Source organism: Pipistrellus hanaki (assembly GCF_964339955.1).
Source record: "Pipistrellus hanaki genome assembly, chromosome: 3".
In the NCBI taxonomy this organism is placed as follows: domain Eukaryota; kingdom Metazoa; phylum Chordata; class Mammalia; order Chiroptera; family Vespertilionidae; genus Pipistrellus; species Pipistrellus hanaki.
This window is the reverse complement of record NC_140505.1, coordinates 80,235,634-80,251,840: the sequence shown is the minus strand read 5'-3', so window position 1 is coordinate 80,251,840 and position 16,207 is coordinate 80,235,634. Positions and strand designations below refer to the sequence as shown.

The window sequence follows — 16,207 nt, the reverse complement described above, 5'->3', positions numbered from 1 at the left end:
AGAAAAAGGAACCCTCGTGCACTGCTGGTGGGAATGCAGACTGGTACAGCCATTATGGAAAACAGCATGGCGTTTACTCAAATATTTAAAAATGGAACTAATCAGATTCAGCAATACATTAGAAAGATCATACACCATGACCAAGTGTATACACCATTTGACCCAGCAATACCACTTCTAGGAATATATCCCAAGAAAACAGAAACACCCCTATGTTCATAGCAGAACAATTTACAAAAGCTAAGATTTGTAAACAGCCTAAATACCCATCAGCAGAATAGTGGATTAGAAAACTGTGGTACATATACACAATGGAATACTACACTGCTATAAAAAATAAGGAATTCTTACCATTTGCAGCAGCATGGATGGAACTGGAGAGCATTATGCTCAGTGAAATAAGCCAGTCAAGTGAAAAAAAAAAAAATACCACATGATCTCACTCGTTTATGGGTAATAAAGAACATTATAACCTGATGAACAAAAAGATAGATACAGAGGCAGAGAAGCATCAAACAGACTGTCAAATTACAGCAGGAAGGCTGGGGAAGGTTGGGGCGGTGGAGGTAAGAGATCAACTGAATTACTTGTATGCATGCAGATAAGCATAACCAATGGATGCAAGACTCTGGGGGCTGGGGTGAGGGCATATGCCGGGTCATAGGGGAGGCCAGGGGAAGGTCAGTGGGGGGAAAAAGGATACATATGTACTACTATTCTTAATATTTTAAACAATAAGATAAAGTTAAAAAAATATATATATTTTTTAAAAAAACAACTTTGTTAGATTCTATTCTATTTTAGAAACTATATCAGTATCCATTTTCAAGAAAATAAGATGTTAAAAATTTGAAAAGCCACAAATGTGGCTGAGAAGAGCAAAGAGTTTCTGGTCAAGATAATGTGAACTCCATCGTACAAAGGTCACCTATCTTCTGAAAAGATGTCTGTGTTTAAATTCGTTGGGTCAAAATTCCTACCACTTAAATACATAGGTATTGAAATAACTTGCTCAAATTATCTTTCCTTTCTCCTTGATTAAACCCTGCTCTGGTGCCAAGGAAGAAAACAACCACTGACCAGCCTCCAAACCAGGAGGACAGACTTGTTCGCCTGTGAAGAATGGAAAAGCTAAAGTATATTGTTTAGTTAATGGAAATATATACACTAGTCACTTACCTGATTGAACTGATTGATTTATAAACCAAGAATGGTGTTTTTCCTTGAAAACTTTTATTTCAAACAGTTTTTGTAGACACATATCGAATAAGTAAAGGGCTCCTTCCCCTGTTAAGACAAATGTTTTTTATTTCCATGTTTTCACACACACACACACACACACACACACACACACAAAAAAAAAAAAAAAAAAAAAAATCAAGACTATGCAATTGTTCTGAGAAATGTTCCCAATATAAACATACATAGACATATATTCTATACAAACTGTCTCCAAGGAAAGCTTACACTATTATATACAAACTAGTGGCCCAGTGCAAGAAATTCATGCACATTAAAAGGGGATTAGTTAGAGGAAATATTTTAATATTGCTATTTGCCCTTTATCTATAATAGAAGTGTCAGAGATGAAAGAAAACTAGTAAAATGTATATGAAAATCTTCCTCCTGTTAGACTCTGGGGCGCACCTCAAAATCACGCTATACCCAGATTCAGCCAGCCCCACACCATTGAGTGAGATCCAGACCTGGCCAGTCTCACCCTTGTCAAGCCCCGCCGGGCAGGGAGCACAATCTCAGGTCCCCCATCAAACCCTGTCTGGTAGGGGGTGCAGCCTGAGGTTCCCTGTCAAGGCCCACTGGGTAAGGGGCGCAGACTCAGGTCCCCTGTTCTAGCCAAGCACTATGCAGCTTTAGGTCCCTGCTGATTTCTCGTTAAGGCTCCTTAGGGGAACTCGGCCTCTACTGTAGGCGCTGATATCATTTTGATGGCGTGATGGTCAATTTACATATTCCCTCTTTATTAAATAGCATGCTTGTTTTCTAGCCTTATTATCCTCATTGAACTTAAACAAATCCTATATAATAAAAGGCTAATATGCATATTGACTGGCAAAACAAATCCTATATAATAAAAGGCTAATACGCAAATTGACTGAATGGCAGAACGACCAGTTGCTATGCTGCATACTAACCACCAGGGGGCAGACACTCAACACAGGAACTGCCCCCTGGGCTCACTGTTGGCGAGAGCAACAACACTAAGGATGTCCAACTGATGGTTTAGGCCCGCCCCTATCTCAGCTGGCTGACGGACATCCCCGAGGGCTCCTCCTGGACTCTGAGAGGGCACAGGCCAGGCTGAGGGACACCCCTCCCCCGAAAGCACAAATTTCGTGAACCAGGCCTCTAGTAAATAATAAAAGGCAAATTATTTATCTTAAACTGTTACACAGTCTCTTACTGAATCTTCCATCAGACCAGGAAGAAAAACCCATTCTCAAACTACCCAAATCTAAATGGTTCAAGCACATGAACTGAACTGACACATTGGTCCCAGACTCCAGGGCAGCATGTGTCTTATCACACACAGGGACCAAGAGAGGGACTGAGCCTGCCGACCCTGAAGGCCAGCTCTAAGTGAGAAAAGCAAAGGCCCTTTAATTCATGAATTTTTTTTCTAAACACAAAAAAATCAAGGACTTTGAATCTATCTCTGTCACATGCTGGGCCTGTGCCCTTGGTTAAATGATGTAAACCCTCCTGCACCACTGTTTCCATATCGGTTAAATGAGAGCAACAGTGAACCTACCTCACAGGGTTTTTTATGAGGATTGAAAAGGTAATACATGCAAAGTTCTTAAAACAGTACAGTACTTAGCACAGAATAAATGCTCAACAAGTCTTAGCCTTTACTTTTTCCCTAGTCAATGCAGCAAATACAAACATTTGTTCAAATGTCTGTTGTCTATGGACATTTATACAACAAAAGAAATTTTACAAGAAACCTGACATTTCTGAACCTTTACTTTTATTAAATGCTTTAGAACTTTGCTACTATCTAAAACATCCCTTGAAAAAAAGATTTCTCATCTCAACTTATGCATAGAGGACAAATTATATTCAATTTCATTTTGAGAAGAAAAGAAAACTGGAGGAAGCCAGAAATTTTTTTCTTGTTGCTTCTACCTTATACTTTTCCCAACAACAATAACAATAGCAAAGTACTACCCACTGGTTTTCCCTTTCTTTTACTTTTGTATTCAGTACTAGAGGCCCAGTGCACAAAATTCATGCATGAAGATGGGTTCCTCAGCCCCACCTGCACCTTCTGCAATCTGGGGCATCCCTCTCACAATCCGGGACAACTGGCTTCTAACCACTTGCCTACCTACCTGCCTGATTGCCCCTAACCCCTTTGCTTGCCTTCCTGATCACCCCTAACTGCCTTTGCCTGCCTGTCTGATCGCCCCTAACTGCCCTTCCCTGCCAGTCTGATCTCGCCCCTAACTGCCCTCCCCTGCAAGCCTGATCTTGCCTCCAAGTGCCCTCCCCTGCCAGCCTGATTGCCCCTGACTGCTTCTGCCTTGGCACCCACCACCATAGCTTTGTCTGGAAGGAAGTCGGACGTCTGGAAGACGGACAGTCGACCCAGTCTAATGAGCATATTACTACCCTTTTATTGGTATAGATAGATTATAGAGGATAGGATTGCTTAAATGGGAGGTAAAGCCTTTTTCAGCAGGAGGAGATGCTCTTGGCAGACAAAAACATAATTCCTATATCTGGACTGATAAGCCAGCTATATGCACTATACTGCCAAACCAGTCATTAAAAAAATTGAATTACTTTCTTACTCCTTACACCAAACAGCTGTTGCCCTTAAAACCCCTCCTCAGTCCCCACCTTAGGTTCTGCCTTTGCAGTTCACCCAGATTTGGTTCTGATTGGTCAGTTTCTATGCTAGTCAACGTCAAAAGCTTCACCTCCTAGGCAGCCATTGGCTCCTCGCTAGTCACCCAGATTTGGTTCTGATTGGTAGGTTTCTATGCCAGTCAGCATCTCCAGGCCTATCTCCGGGCCTAATCATAGAGGCAGGGCTGATCAGCAGCTGCCCCAGGCTGCTGGCCAGCGGGCTGAACTGCTGACCTCTGAGAGAGAGATAGAGACTTGGTTGCTGGCAAGGCTGAGAGAAATAAGCAAAGTATGATCACCTGCTTCTTTCTCCAGCCTCGCCAGCAAGTACTGGTATTGCTGATCAGCCCCGCCTCTTTCTCCCTCTCTGAGAAGTGAGCAGTTCAGCCTGCTCACCTGCTGCATGCGCAGCCTGGTATTTGGTCCAGGCTGCTGGTGAGAGGACTGAACTGTTGACTCTGGGAGAGAGAGATAGGCTTGGCTGCTGGTGAGGCCCGGAGAGAGGAGTAGGGTCTGATCACCCTGCCTCTCTCTCCGGGCCTTGCCAGCAGCCGCTGCCACTGCTGATAGCACCACTTTCTCTCTCTCTCTCTCTCTCTCTCTCTCTCTCTCTCTCTCTCTCTCTCTCTCTCTCTCTCTCTCTCTCTCCTCCCCCTCTTGACTCCCCCAACCCCCAGCGGCTTGAACATAGCAGTTCAGCCTGCTCGCCTGCTATGTGAGCAGCCTGGCTTTCAGTCAAGCCTCTGGTCGTTGTGGATGTTACGACCCTGGCTTTTTATAATATAGATCAGTGTTTCCCAAAGTGTGGTACGAGTACCCTCAGGGGTACGGGAAGAGTTTGGTGGGGGTACGCGTTGCACTGGAGTTTGGTGGGGATATGCACTGCACCGTGCTTAGCTGCGCCTAATTCTACGTTCTCATGAGTACGAGGGATACTCAGCGTTACAAAAATTATAGAAGGGGTACACATATCAATATGTTAAAAGTTTGGGAAACACTGGTATAGATTATAGTAACTAGGAGAATCCTTTGATTTACTATCAGGCATCTACTCAAACATTATAAAATTAACAATAACTTTTTAATGTAAATCTTATATAAAAATTCCATATAGAGATAAATAACATGGTCAATTTTACTGCATATCTATTATATAGTTTAATATTTTTGCCTAAATATTTTAAGATAAAATAGAAAATACACTGACTATAGTTAAAATAAAATTGTTTCTGATAAAATATGTATCCCTATAATACACAATGGTTTTGCTACCAAAAAACCAACCCTTGACAGGAAAAAAAAAAAAAATACTATTTTCTGGTCAGAACCAAATAAAGAATGTACAGCTAAAACTGAAACACTCATAATCTAAGCCTTTTTTTAACCCCTATATATTTTACTGAATAGGAGGCTAACTACTCTAAGAAAAGCTGGCTTAGGTAAGCCAAAGAAAATTAACCTGTTTTCAGAAAGAAATCAAATATGTTACTATGTTTTGCCATCATTTCTGATAAACAGGTCTATGGATTAAAATTATAAGGATAAATAAAAAATGTTTAGGTCCAGTGAATCATCTAGAGAAGACTGATAATGTCAATAGCTTACTTTGGTCACCAGGTAATGCCATTTTACATTAAAAAGCTATTCAGTTATAATAGAACCAAATACAAAGGCAAATAAGTACATACATTTTTTAGCCACAATGTAAAAAAAAATTCAAGTTACTATTAATGCAGGGAAGGGAAAGGGAGCTTACCTGAACATGGGTTAACCAATTTTACAAACATAAGCCCACTTTTCATCTTCTTGGAGGCATCTTTTAAATATTCTGAAAAGAAATGGTGAATCTGTAAAATTAAGATATTTGCTTTTTGTTCTTCTAATGTACTTCACCCTGATTTTGTTTCTTCTATTTATATGATTTTTCTTTCTATTATTTATAACTCAATTCTATTGCTTAGGAGCAATTACTTATTTATATTTAGTAATACTGCCTTATCTTCCTTTTAAGTATTGTCCTCTCAGCAGCTGATATGTTAAACAATTGCCACTGATTTTTTTGGCAAAGGCCCTAGGGACAGGGCTTTTTCTGCAGAGCAAATTCTGAGCTCCAAGGAGGGCCAAATGATAGCACTGTCCTGTGAATGGGGCTTTTCTAGTGAGCTGTGAGACGGGTCAAACAGGGACATGATCTGAGAATGGGACTTTTCTTGAAGAGTTCCAAGCAAGGCTGCCCCATCCAGTGGTTGCAAGGCAGCTGGTTTTTACAAGTAATACCATGTTTTCAAAGCTGCTGGTTTTCAAGGCCACTGCAGACCTGAGTAAGTTCAAGTTATATGCCACAAATCCTGTTTAATGAGATTCAGCAGTTTTTCTTGAATAAATGTTCCTATTATTGGAGGAAGCAATATCAAGAGTCTGAAAAAGTTGATTTTGGCCATCTTTGTCAATGTTTTCATTACTTTTATGAATTTAACCCTACCAGATTTTGAATGCTTAGTATAAAAAAGAACTCAAGATTGCTATAATACTTCTGATACACTTCTTGGTCTATACCTGGCCTTAGACACACAAAATTACCTATGACTATAAATTAAAGGCTCTATGAAAGAGCTTTTAATTTTCATTTAAATTTGGGAAATCCTGGGTCATCCCTCCAGACTTGGAAGCTCCATCTTTTTTCTAACTTTAACCTGCATTAATTAGGAAAGAAAAAAATCTGCTTTTAGAATAATGAGAGAGAATGGAAGTGTAGAAAGAAGGGGCCTCCTTTGAGCTGATGCCTGTTTCTTTGATATCAGCATAGGAAGTACACAAGATCTAGAACCAGACAGATGCACAATCTAATCCCTGCTTTCCTCCTTACTCAGCAGATTCCAACCTTTCCGTGCCTCAGTCGTTTCATTTATAAAATGGACATAACAATAATTATTGTATAGGCTTTTGTTAGGCCCACTTCCAGAAATATTAATTTCAGTCTATGCCTCCTCTTCCTAAGATGTTCGCACTGCCACATGGCCTGAGTCATTTTCCTGACTTTGAAGCTCTCAACTTTCTCAAACATGACAAGAGGCAAACCAAGAAAGCTAGAGAAAGGCATAAACTAGAATAAAAATTCCCAAGTAATTGGTTCATCTAAGAATATCTTTTTATTCTGAAGCTTTGAAGAAAAAATAAAAACTGACCTTAACCAAGACCATAGATGATAAAATCTCCATTCTTCCAGGGCTGTCCCTATCAATAGATCAACAGCCTTGTTTCTAGGAATGCCCTATACTGGGGTAGGGAACGTCTGAGGGACAGTTAAGGCCCACAAAATCATTTGGTCTGCCCCTACCAAGGCATTAAGGGTAAGTTAATTAGATGTTTGACAATATGCAGCAGGCTAATTTTTAAGCTGATCATTCTGTATGGCCCATGAATGATGTTATAAATATCCAAACGGTCCTTGGCAGAAAAAAGGTTTCCCTCCCCTGCCCTATACAGTCAGAAAATGAGCTGATGAAAAACTTCAGGTTTGCAGCCAACTGAGAGCCACAAAGACCAGCAATATATAGAGATGTCACGAAGGCCTTGAAATATCTGGGAAGCAGGAAAATTCTGAACAGGTAGAAAGGACGGGCCTGCCTGGAATGTCAATAACAACCGAGGCTGGCTCCGGGAAAGGTGTGCCCAGTCCCTGGTCATTAAACAGAGGGAACCCTAACCCTAATCTAATCTTCCCTCCTCTCCAACAGTGGCAACTACACCTTCCATTCTGCAGAGTGGTCTTTGGCACATAGGAGCTCAGGAGGACACAGAAGAGCCAACAGCCTATGCCACTAATTCCTATTGATGTTGGACAGATTGTTTGACTTCTGTGAGTCTTGTAGAATGGTGACAATAAAGTCTGCCTTGATTACTTCCCAAGGTCAAATACAATAACTTACACCCAAGCGCATTGTAAGAGTATAAGAGCTAGAGGATGGGCTTCCTAAAACTTACATAAACCCTGGCTAAATGAGTATGAATTACAACCAAAATAAAATTCTCCCTACAAATAAATCTCTTCCATAACTGTATGTCACCCAAAGAAATCACCAATAACTGAGAAACTCAGAATGCTGGATGGAAACAGGCCTGGTCGTTAAGTGGCTCAAGCTTTTGACCAGAGCTCAGTCACACCGGTAACTAACGGAGGGCAGGGCTGTCTGCTGTGCTGTCTACTCCCACTCTTCCAGGAAAGCACTCTCTACTCTTGCATAGGTCTTCTGCCCGCTCTCCCACCTTGTGCTTGCAGTGGAGTTTGCTCCTCCCTGGATACAGGTAATGGGGTACAGGGTGCAGAAGGCTGTTTTAAAAAGGTTAAAACTAGATTAAAAGAAGAGGGGCAGCTTCTCCCAGCAGACAGCAGGAGATTTGAAGTGTGGGTGCAGTGTGCAACCAGATTCCCACTAAACAGAGGGAGTTCGTGTTAATGCTCAGAGAGGCAAAACCCTGGGCCTGGTGCTGCAACACCTGAGTTCCAGATGTCTCTCCAACACCCACCCCCCAAACCCTGCCCCAACACACAGCTGGCTCTTCAAGGAATATGTTGATCCCACTGTGGAACTCCTAACAAAGTGTTAAGTCAGGTTTTGTAACACAATCAGGACTCACTGGCCACATATTAGAGAAACACTATTCAGACTCATGGTGAATTCAAACTGGCATCGTATTTATTCCAAGGGCTGTCTGCAGGAAGCCATGGTTGTCCTAAATAAATTTAACCTCAAATGCCTTTCAAAACACTCTAGCTTGCCATGTGTCCACTATGGCTCTGTGAATTTATCTTTCCCTGTTTTGCATCTATTTGTATTTTCAGTCTCAACCCACTCTTAAAAATAACCCATACTAAATATGTAGTCTACTCTGTGAAGGCAATGCTTATGTGGTATATTTGTTACAATATAAATAAATTCATAATATGCCTTTTGAATGCAAAAAGTATGACCTACAAATCTTTCTCAATTTTGTTAATATTGGCTATGTGAGTTTCTATCTTTCCTAAAATTAAGAAAAAAATATCTCAGTCCTTTACCTCTCCATTAAACCAACTTAAATGTATTTCTCTAATTCCATGATTAGATACAGCAAATAAAACTATATAACACTCTGGTAAAACCCCAATACCCCTGAGAATTTTAGTGAGTGTTATAGTAAATAAGTAGAAAGAGTAAATAGTGAAACGGAGGCAGAAATACAAATATCCAAAAAGAAAAATTAAGAACATGTAATTCCTTCTGTGATACATTTCATACAACATAAAAAGATTAGAAAAATATATTTCCAAATTGTTATTTCTAGGTGGTAAAATGATGGACAAATTCTTTCATAAATATGTGTGTGTGTGTGTGTGTGTATGTGTATGTGTGTGTGTATATATATATATATATAGCATTACTAAAATTTCTTTACTGAGTATTGCTATTCTAATAAAAATTTAATAAAAATATATGGGAGAAAATGTGTAAATGAAGAGATAACTAGTCAAAACTGAGCAACTGATCGTGGCAGAGCTTCACCAAACGTTGCTGGGACTTGAGGCCCCTGCAGGGAAATCAGCTCTGGCCAGAGACACCTCAGCCGGCCTGGGTCCTCCTTGTTTCAGAGGCAGATAACAGAACAGGCATCAGGTCTGACCCTTTTACCAGGTAGAATGGGCTACTTTAGCAGACAGAAACCTAGAAAAGAAAGTCACTTTTAAAGGTATTTTAAAATCAAATATAGAGGATCTCGGAACAAAAAGGCTGAGAGTCCTAAGGAGCATGCTCTAGTTTCAGAGGCACTGAGCAATTTGGGGCTCTGAAGCTTAAGGCTCCACCACTAAGAAGCTAAAATGGCTACTCAGGGAGAATAGACCTGGATTTTCCCCAACCACTGGCATGTATTGGGCATTCAATACATATTTATACAAAAGTGAATTGAGTAATCAGGAGGAAGTGTGTATAGGTGACGGCAGAGGTACCATGAACTTGCACACTAACAGAAAAGGCCAAGAGGGCAGGCTTCCTGGAAGAGGTGACATTTGCATTTGCTTACCAGTAAAGAATAAACAGGCATTTGGCAGGTAGAGAACACAAAGAGAGTTGGCAGGTAGGGGTCCAAGCAGACACAAAGTCAAGGATATTAAAAGACAAAGAAGTTGGGTTGGGGCAAATGGATTATCTTCACAGGAACTAAAGATGAAGCAAGCCTTTGAGAAAGAGTAGAATTTGGATAGAGGTGAAAGAAGAAAAAGGACAGTGTAAGCAAAGAACACTGCAGGAAGAAATTAAGTGTGAGGCATTTATTCTTTCAATAAATGTTTATTAAATGCCTACTCTGTCCCAGACCCCAGGCTAAGAACTTGGGGCACAAAAAAAGAGCTTCTGTGAAACTCAAACCAACAGCTAGCAAACCCATGAGACTGGTACTGTTCTCCCCAATGTAGAGATGAGGAAATTGAGGCTTGACACTGAGAACATAATTTCTCCAAGAACATAAGCTAGTCAATAGCAAAATCTAGTTTTAGGTGTGTGTTTTTATAGTCAGGCTTTAAAGAACACTGGTGAGTTGTTTGTTTCTTAGGAAAATCCATGTAGCTCCCATTCTGCTTTTCAAATGAAAAATTGTGAACGTTGCTTACTTTGCTTTTATGATTTCTCTTCTGCCCTGGAGGATAAACATGCGGGACTCACAAGTTCTTATAAAACGTACTTGGAGTTGATCCGAAGGTTGTGGGTTATTGTTAAGCTGATTAACATAAAACGTACTTGGTCATTGGAACAATTTCTAGCAGGGCAAGATCAGGCTCCGGAAACAGCCTAATTACACCAGCTGGCAAACACTTAAGGCCATCCACTCCAGAACGTGCTCAAATACAAGGGGAGCAGATCCAGTGGCCATATGAGAGAGGTCAGTCTGGTTCCCACCAAAAAACTTTTCATAAAGGCAAAGCCAGGCTCAGTATTTGTGCGGAAAATATCACATATGCTCCATGCTAGAAAACTCAGAGACTCCCACTGCTGAAGGCCTACAGACCACTATTCAGTAAATGTCATATTTTCCCAGAAGCTGAGCTTATTCAGAGGTTGTCTAAAATCAGCACTTGTACTGGCCAGATCTCCCCACGCCTCCCTATCTCCTCTTCCCACCTCCCCCCAAGGCGAGCCAAACTAAGTGCAGGTTCCTCTGTGAATAAGCTCTTCTGAAAGCAAGGAAACTTTCAGCCCACAAGGTGTATTTCTAAACACAAACAGACATACCTGCAAACAGTTTGACAAAGAACAAAAAACCTGCTTAAATATTCTTTCTGAGACTAACCATGTGCACTTAAGGAGGGAAAATGCGTTTTTAGTGTTTTGTTTGTTTGAGGGTCACTGAAAAGTCATTTAGATATATAGTAATTATTCTTTCAACACATATTTTTACTTTTTATCAAACAAGAGGTTTGGGGGGCTTATTACAAAGCTATATGTCCTAGCTGGGTTGATCGGTGGTTAGAACATCGGCCTGAAGACTGAAGAGTCAAGGGTTCGTTTCCCAGTCAAGGGCATGATGCAAATTCAATCCCCGATGGGAGCACATGAGGGAGACTACCAATGCACGTGTCTCGTTCATATCTGTGTTCTCTCCTCTCTCTCTCTCTCCCCTTTTCCCTCCTTTCCACTCTCTCTAAAAATCAATGGAAAAATATCCTTGGGTGAGGATTTTAAAAAAAACACCACAAACTATAAGACTCTAATCAGTAATAGCACTGAAATGAATTTTCTCCATCTTTAAACAGAAAAATGTTTTTTTTTTTCTTTTAAAGTTTATTTCTCTTTAAGTTTTAAATTAAGAACATAGTTCTAAGGTTTCATTCACACAATGCTTTCAAACCTATCTTTGCATTCCTCTGGAGAGGCCTGTCATTGTTTGTGATTGTTGTGGTGCCTCACATGACAGACTCCTTGCTACACTTGGAGTGTCTAAGGTAGGCGAGCAAGCTGGGAATTCTCATCTACACCCCACCTGCCCCCTCTCCCCTCCCCGCCCCCAAAAAACAAAAAACTGGCATTACTTATGATGGCTGTGAGGAAATAAATAATATTACTCTTCCCAGAATGCTTTTTAACACGTATATGCAGGAAATGCAGTAAAGGGGAATTACTTTATTGTAAAACTTGTCTGTGGTTGAAGTCCAGTTTAATCAGAGGGCTGGTTAAAGGATCTTTTCAGCTGAAGTAGACCCGAATGAGTTTCTTAACTGGTCCTGACATCATTTCTGTCCTTGCTTTACCCCCTCACATTAGGGCTTCTCAATGCTTTAACATTTCCTTGGAGATGGCTAAGTAACAGGGTTCAGACACATTAACATCAACACAGTCTTCTATCCCACACTTAGTGATCTGCTCCCAGCTGGCCTTCCACACTAGAATCCACTCAAACTTAATAGAACTGACAAGCGTACAAAACTTGGACTCAAGAGAAATATTTAAAATATTTGCTATATTCCAAAAAGTAGAACTCATAGTAACTGAAATAGCAAATACGTACACTAGTTTGAGAAATGTTTAAGACCATCCTAAACTACAAGAAATGCTTACTCTGCTGAAAAGGAAGGCAATTCAGTCTTCACCAGCCTATGAAAATCAAGACTCCAAGTCTGATTACCTCCCAAGTATCCCTCCTAAGTTCCAGCTTTTTTTTTCTTTCTTTTTTTCTTTTTTGCTGGTGGGGGAGGGAGGAAAGAATAATCTACTTCTTCAGGAAAATGAGAGGCAAAGATACCTAAATAGTACTTCTACATTTACCCTCAACATGTAACACAATACTATGGTAGGCAACTCGATAAATCACGTGTCAAACACAAGGCCCGCGGGCCAAATCCAGCCCGCCAGGCCTTGCAATGTGGCCCGCACCGCGCTGTCATCACTGCACTCCGCTGTCAGTTTATGACATTGTCAGTTTATGACTGTTCAGTAAACCATTCGGCCCGCAATTTAGGCTGGATTTTAGATTTTGGCCCCTTCTCTGATTGAGTTCGACACCCCTACGATAAATGAAGTAAATTAAGTGTTGGGGGGAAAGAGGCATCTCAGTTTTGGTGCCTGTACATTTGTCTCGTGGATAGATCTCTAAAGTTCTGTTGGTCTGATGATTAATTTGCTCACTTTTCAGTATGTAGAATAAATGCTTCAAATTCTTCTGCCAGAAGTTTTCTAAAACTTAGTACAGACTGTTTCCATCAAATACTTTTGAAAATTTTCATACAGTCTTCGTTTCTTTTATGAAGGGCCCAACTTTACTGTAGCTATGGCTCTCACTCAGACAAGGGTACAGCCTCCTCCTTTCAAATGCATAAGTTACTGGAGCTGATTTCCTAACCAATACTAGTACATGGCATACCCTGTGCTTACATGCACTGCCCTGACCATGCACATTCTGGCCCACTCTAACGAGAGAAACCTCAAGATGGCCATTCCTCTCCCCCAGTCCAGCACTCCAGGGCTGGTCGCACTGCCCAGCAGCACCCCGTGGGATCCTGTTAGACATGCACACTGTCAGGCCATTCCAGACCCACTGAATCAGGAGCTCTGGAGGTGGGTCAGCTCACCTGTGAGACATCCTCCCGTTTGAGCAGCACTGTGGCACTGCAGTCATTACAAGCACCAGTGTCCATGCCCTCAGAGCCTGCAGGTGGCACTACAGGCCGGCTAGAAGAATTACATCGGCAGGAAGCTGAGCTGTGTTACAAAACCTGCTGGTCTGACAGTTCCTTCTATCAGTTCCTGAACAATTGCCTCCGCCTCCTCCAGTGAGTTTAGTTTTGAACAGGAACAGGACTGAAATCATTCTCACAGCCCCAGCAGTAGACATACTAATTTTTCTGAAGGTCTTGTGTTTAATATAATGAAGATACAAACAGACTTTAAGAATGAATGTCAATACTGATTAAACAGAAAATAAGAAACTTAAATTATCCTCAGCCATTGTGTGTCTCTGAATAAAAATAATGCATTTGATTTGAAACATCTCATTGAATTGATGTAACAAAAGTGAGAAGAGCTCTAACCAGTTTGGCTCAGTGGATAGAGCACTGGCCTGTGGACTCAAGGGTCCCGGGTTCGATTCCGGTCCAGGGCTATGTACCTTGATTGTGGGCACATCCCGAGTGGGAGGTGTGCAGGAGGCAGCTGATCGGCGTTTCTCTCTCATCAATGTTTCTAACTCTCCCTCTCCCTTCCTCTCTGTAAAAAATCAATAAAATATATATATTTTTTAAAAAGTGAGAAGAGGAGGATTTTTCCAACGTAAAGCAGTGTACGTATAGGTAGCCCTTCATTAGACTCTGTCAAAACCTGAGTTTTGCATTAACTGCTTTACTGCACAAGAATCTCTATGAGGATGTGGAGCAACAGGAATTCTGACACACCGCTGGTCGTAATGTAAGTAGTACAACCACTTTGGAAAACTGTTCAGCAGCAGCCACCAAAACTGAACATACAGATACCTAGGACAAGCGATTCTACTCCCAGGTCTTGCACCCTACAGAAACAAATTCCTCTCTATCCCCGAAGTGTAATTCACAATAGTTACCCACTGGAAATCCAAACGTCCATCCACAGTAGAGGAGATAAATATTATGGATATTTATGCAATAAAATATACACAGAAATGAAAACACAAATCAACCAACAAACTGCTACACCCAGTATGGATGAATCTTCCAGGCATCATGCTGAGTGAAAGCAGCCAGACACAGAGGAGCGCACGCTGACCTGAGCAGGTGACATGAACCTCTGGTGACAGAGGTCAGCAGAGAGGTTCCTGGGGTATCTACCAGCAGACACGGGGAGCTCACTGAACAAGTTCTACATCATGACCTGGAGGACGGTTACAGGGTTACATATGCAAACCTCATTGAGTTGCACACTTAAATAGGTAGGTTTTACTGTATGCTATGCCTCTTTATAAAGGTTTAAAAGGTTAGACGCACAAAAATACTTACAAACTGACATGTGACACTTTTTTCAATATCCACCATAAAACCTACATGACTGGACAACTATATCGTCATTAGCAATTACTTTAAAGCATTTGCTGAGCTAAAACTCAACGTATTTTCCTTATTTTCTATGTTAGGCCATCATATCAATATAGTCTAAAAAGCGCCAAACTTTTCTGGCTTTCACTCCCTAGTCCCAACCTCCTTTTATTCCGCCATTTAACGGGGCCCATCACCTGCGGAAACTGACGGCCCTCCCCAGCCCCTGCGGGCCCGGTGGCCGGTGGTCAGGGCGGGTGAGGTGGGCTGGCTCCTGCCTGCACCCCCCCGGGAACCTCTCCACCCCGGCCTGGCCCCTCCCCACCGGCTTCTCTCCTCTCACCGTCCCGGTCAGTCCGGACCGGCCGCCCAGACCCTGGCTGCCGGCCCGGGGGAGCCCAGCCGTGGGGCCCGCTGCCCGGGGGCACCAGCTCACACCCCGAGGGCAGAACACCCCCCCGCCCCCCGGCGGGAGCGCAGCAAACCCCGGCAGCGGCCCCGCGCCGCTCCCCGCAGGCCCACGCGCCCGCCCCCTGAGGCCCACGGACCCCCCCAGAATGAGGACCGGGCGGGGGGGGAGGGGGGTCCGGTTGGCGCTTCCGGCTCTGGTTTGAAAACCGAGCGGGCGGTGCTGGCTGTGCTGTGGTGTTCCGGGAGACGATCGGGTCTGCACGCGGCCCGGAGACGGGGCGCGCACCGTGGGTCCCGCGGGGGCGGCGGGACGGGGGGAGCCGCGGCGGCCGCTCCGCTCCGGCCGGGCTGGAGGCCTGGCTGCCCCGGAGGCGGCCGGTTACCTGGAAGCAGGAACACGTGCTCGCGGGCGCGGCCGCCGTCCCCGCGCTCCCCGCGGCGCGCCATGAGCCGGCTCCTCCCGCGCGGCCAGGGGCGGCGGGAATGGCGGGAGGGGCTGGTTCCGGGGGCGCGGCGCACAGGCCTGGCGGCCCCGGAGGCGGCCGGGGGGCGAGTTTGGTTTCGTTTCCGGACCGGCCGCCGTCACCGTAACTTTTCAAACTCGGCGCCGGCGGAGGCGGCCCGAGCCCCGCGGCCGCGCCCTCCCGGCCCCGCCCGGTAGGTGCCCAGTTCCGGCGCCGGCGGCCGCTCCGGGACGGGACGCGGGAGCGCGCGGGGCCGCCGCGGTCCGGGCCCAGGGGCCCTCCCAGCTGGTAGCGCGGCCGGAGGACCCCACCGCGCGGGAGCGGACCGGGGCCCCGCGCCCTGACGCCCGCCACCCCGGGGCTGGAACTCTGGCCGGGAGAAATTGTGGGGAGCAAGTTCCTGTCAGGGACAACAGCAGCCACCTCGGAA

General features: G+C 43.7%; 1 protein-coding gene across 4 annotated transcripts in view; it reads right to left on the bottom strand.

The window, feature by feature from the left end:
* Window positions 1-15,975, bottom strand: part of RNASEH2B (ribonuclease H2 subunit B) — a 66,190-nt gene extending 50,215 nt beyond the window's left edge. For 2 of the 4 annotated variants that reach the window (XM_084879476.1, XM_084879474.1), the window contains exons 1-3: window positions 15,697-15,936; window positions 5,630-5,701; window positions 1,180-1,287 (exon numbers count right to left, since the gene is read on the bottom strand). In XM_084879476.1, the coding sequence (XP_084735602.1) occupies window positions 1,180-1,287; window positions 5,630-5,701; window positions 15,697-15,760 (244 nt within the window). In that variant the 5' untranslated portion in view covers window positions 15,761-15,936. Of the gene's footprint in view, window positions 1-1,179; window positions 1,288-5,629; window positions 5,702-15,696 lie in introns of all 4 variants that reach the window. The other 2 variants (XM_084879473.1, XM_084879475.1) reach the window with 2 other exon arrangements.
* Between the last annotated feature and the right edge of the window lie 232 nt (window positions 15,976-16,207).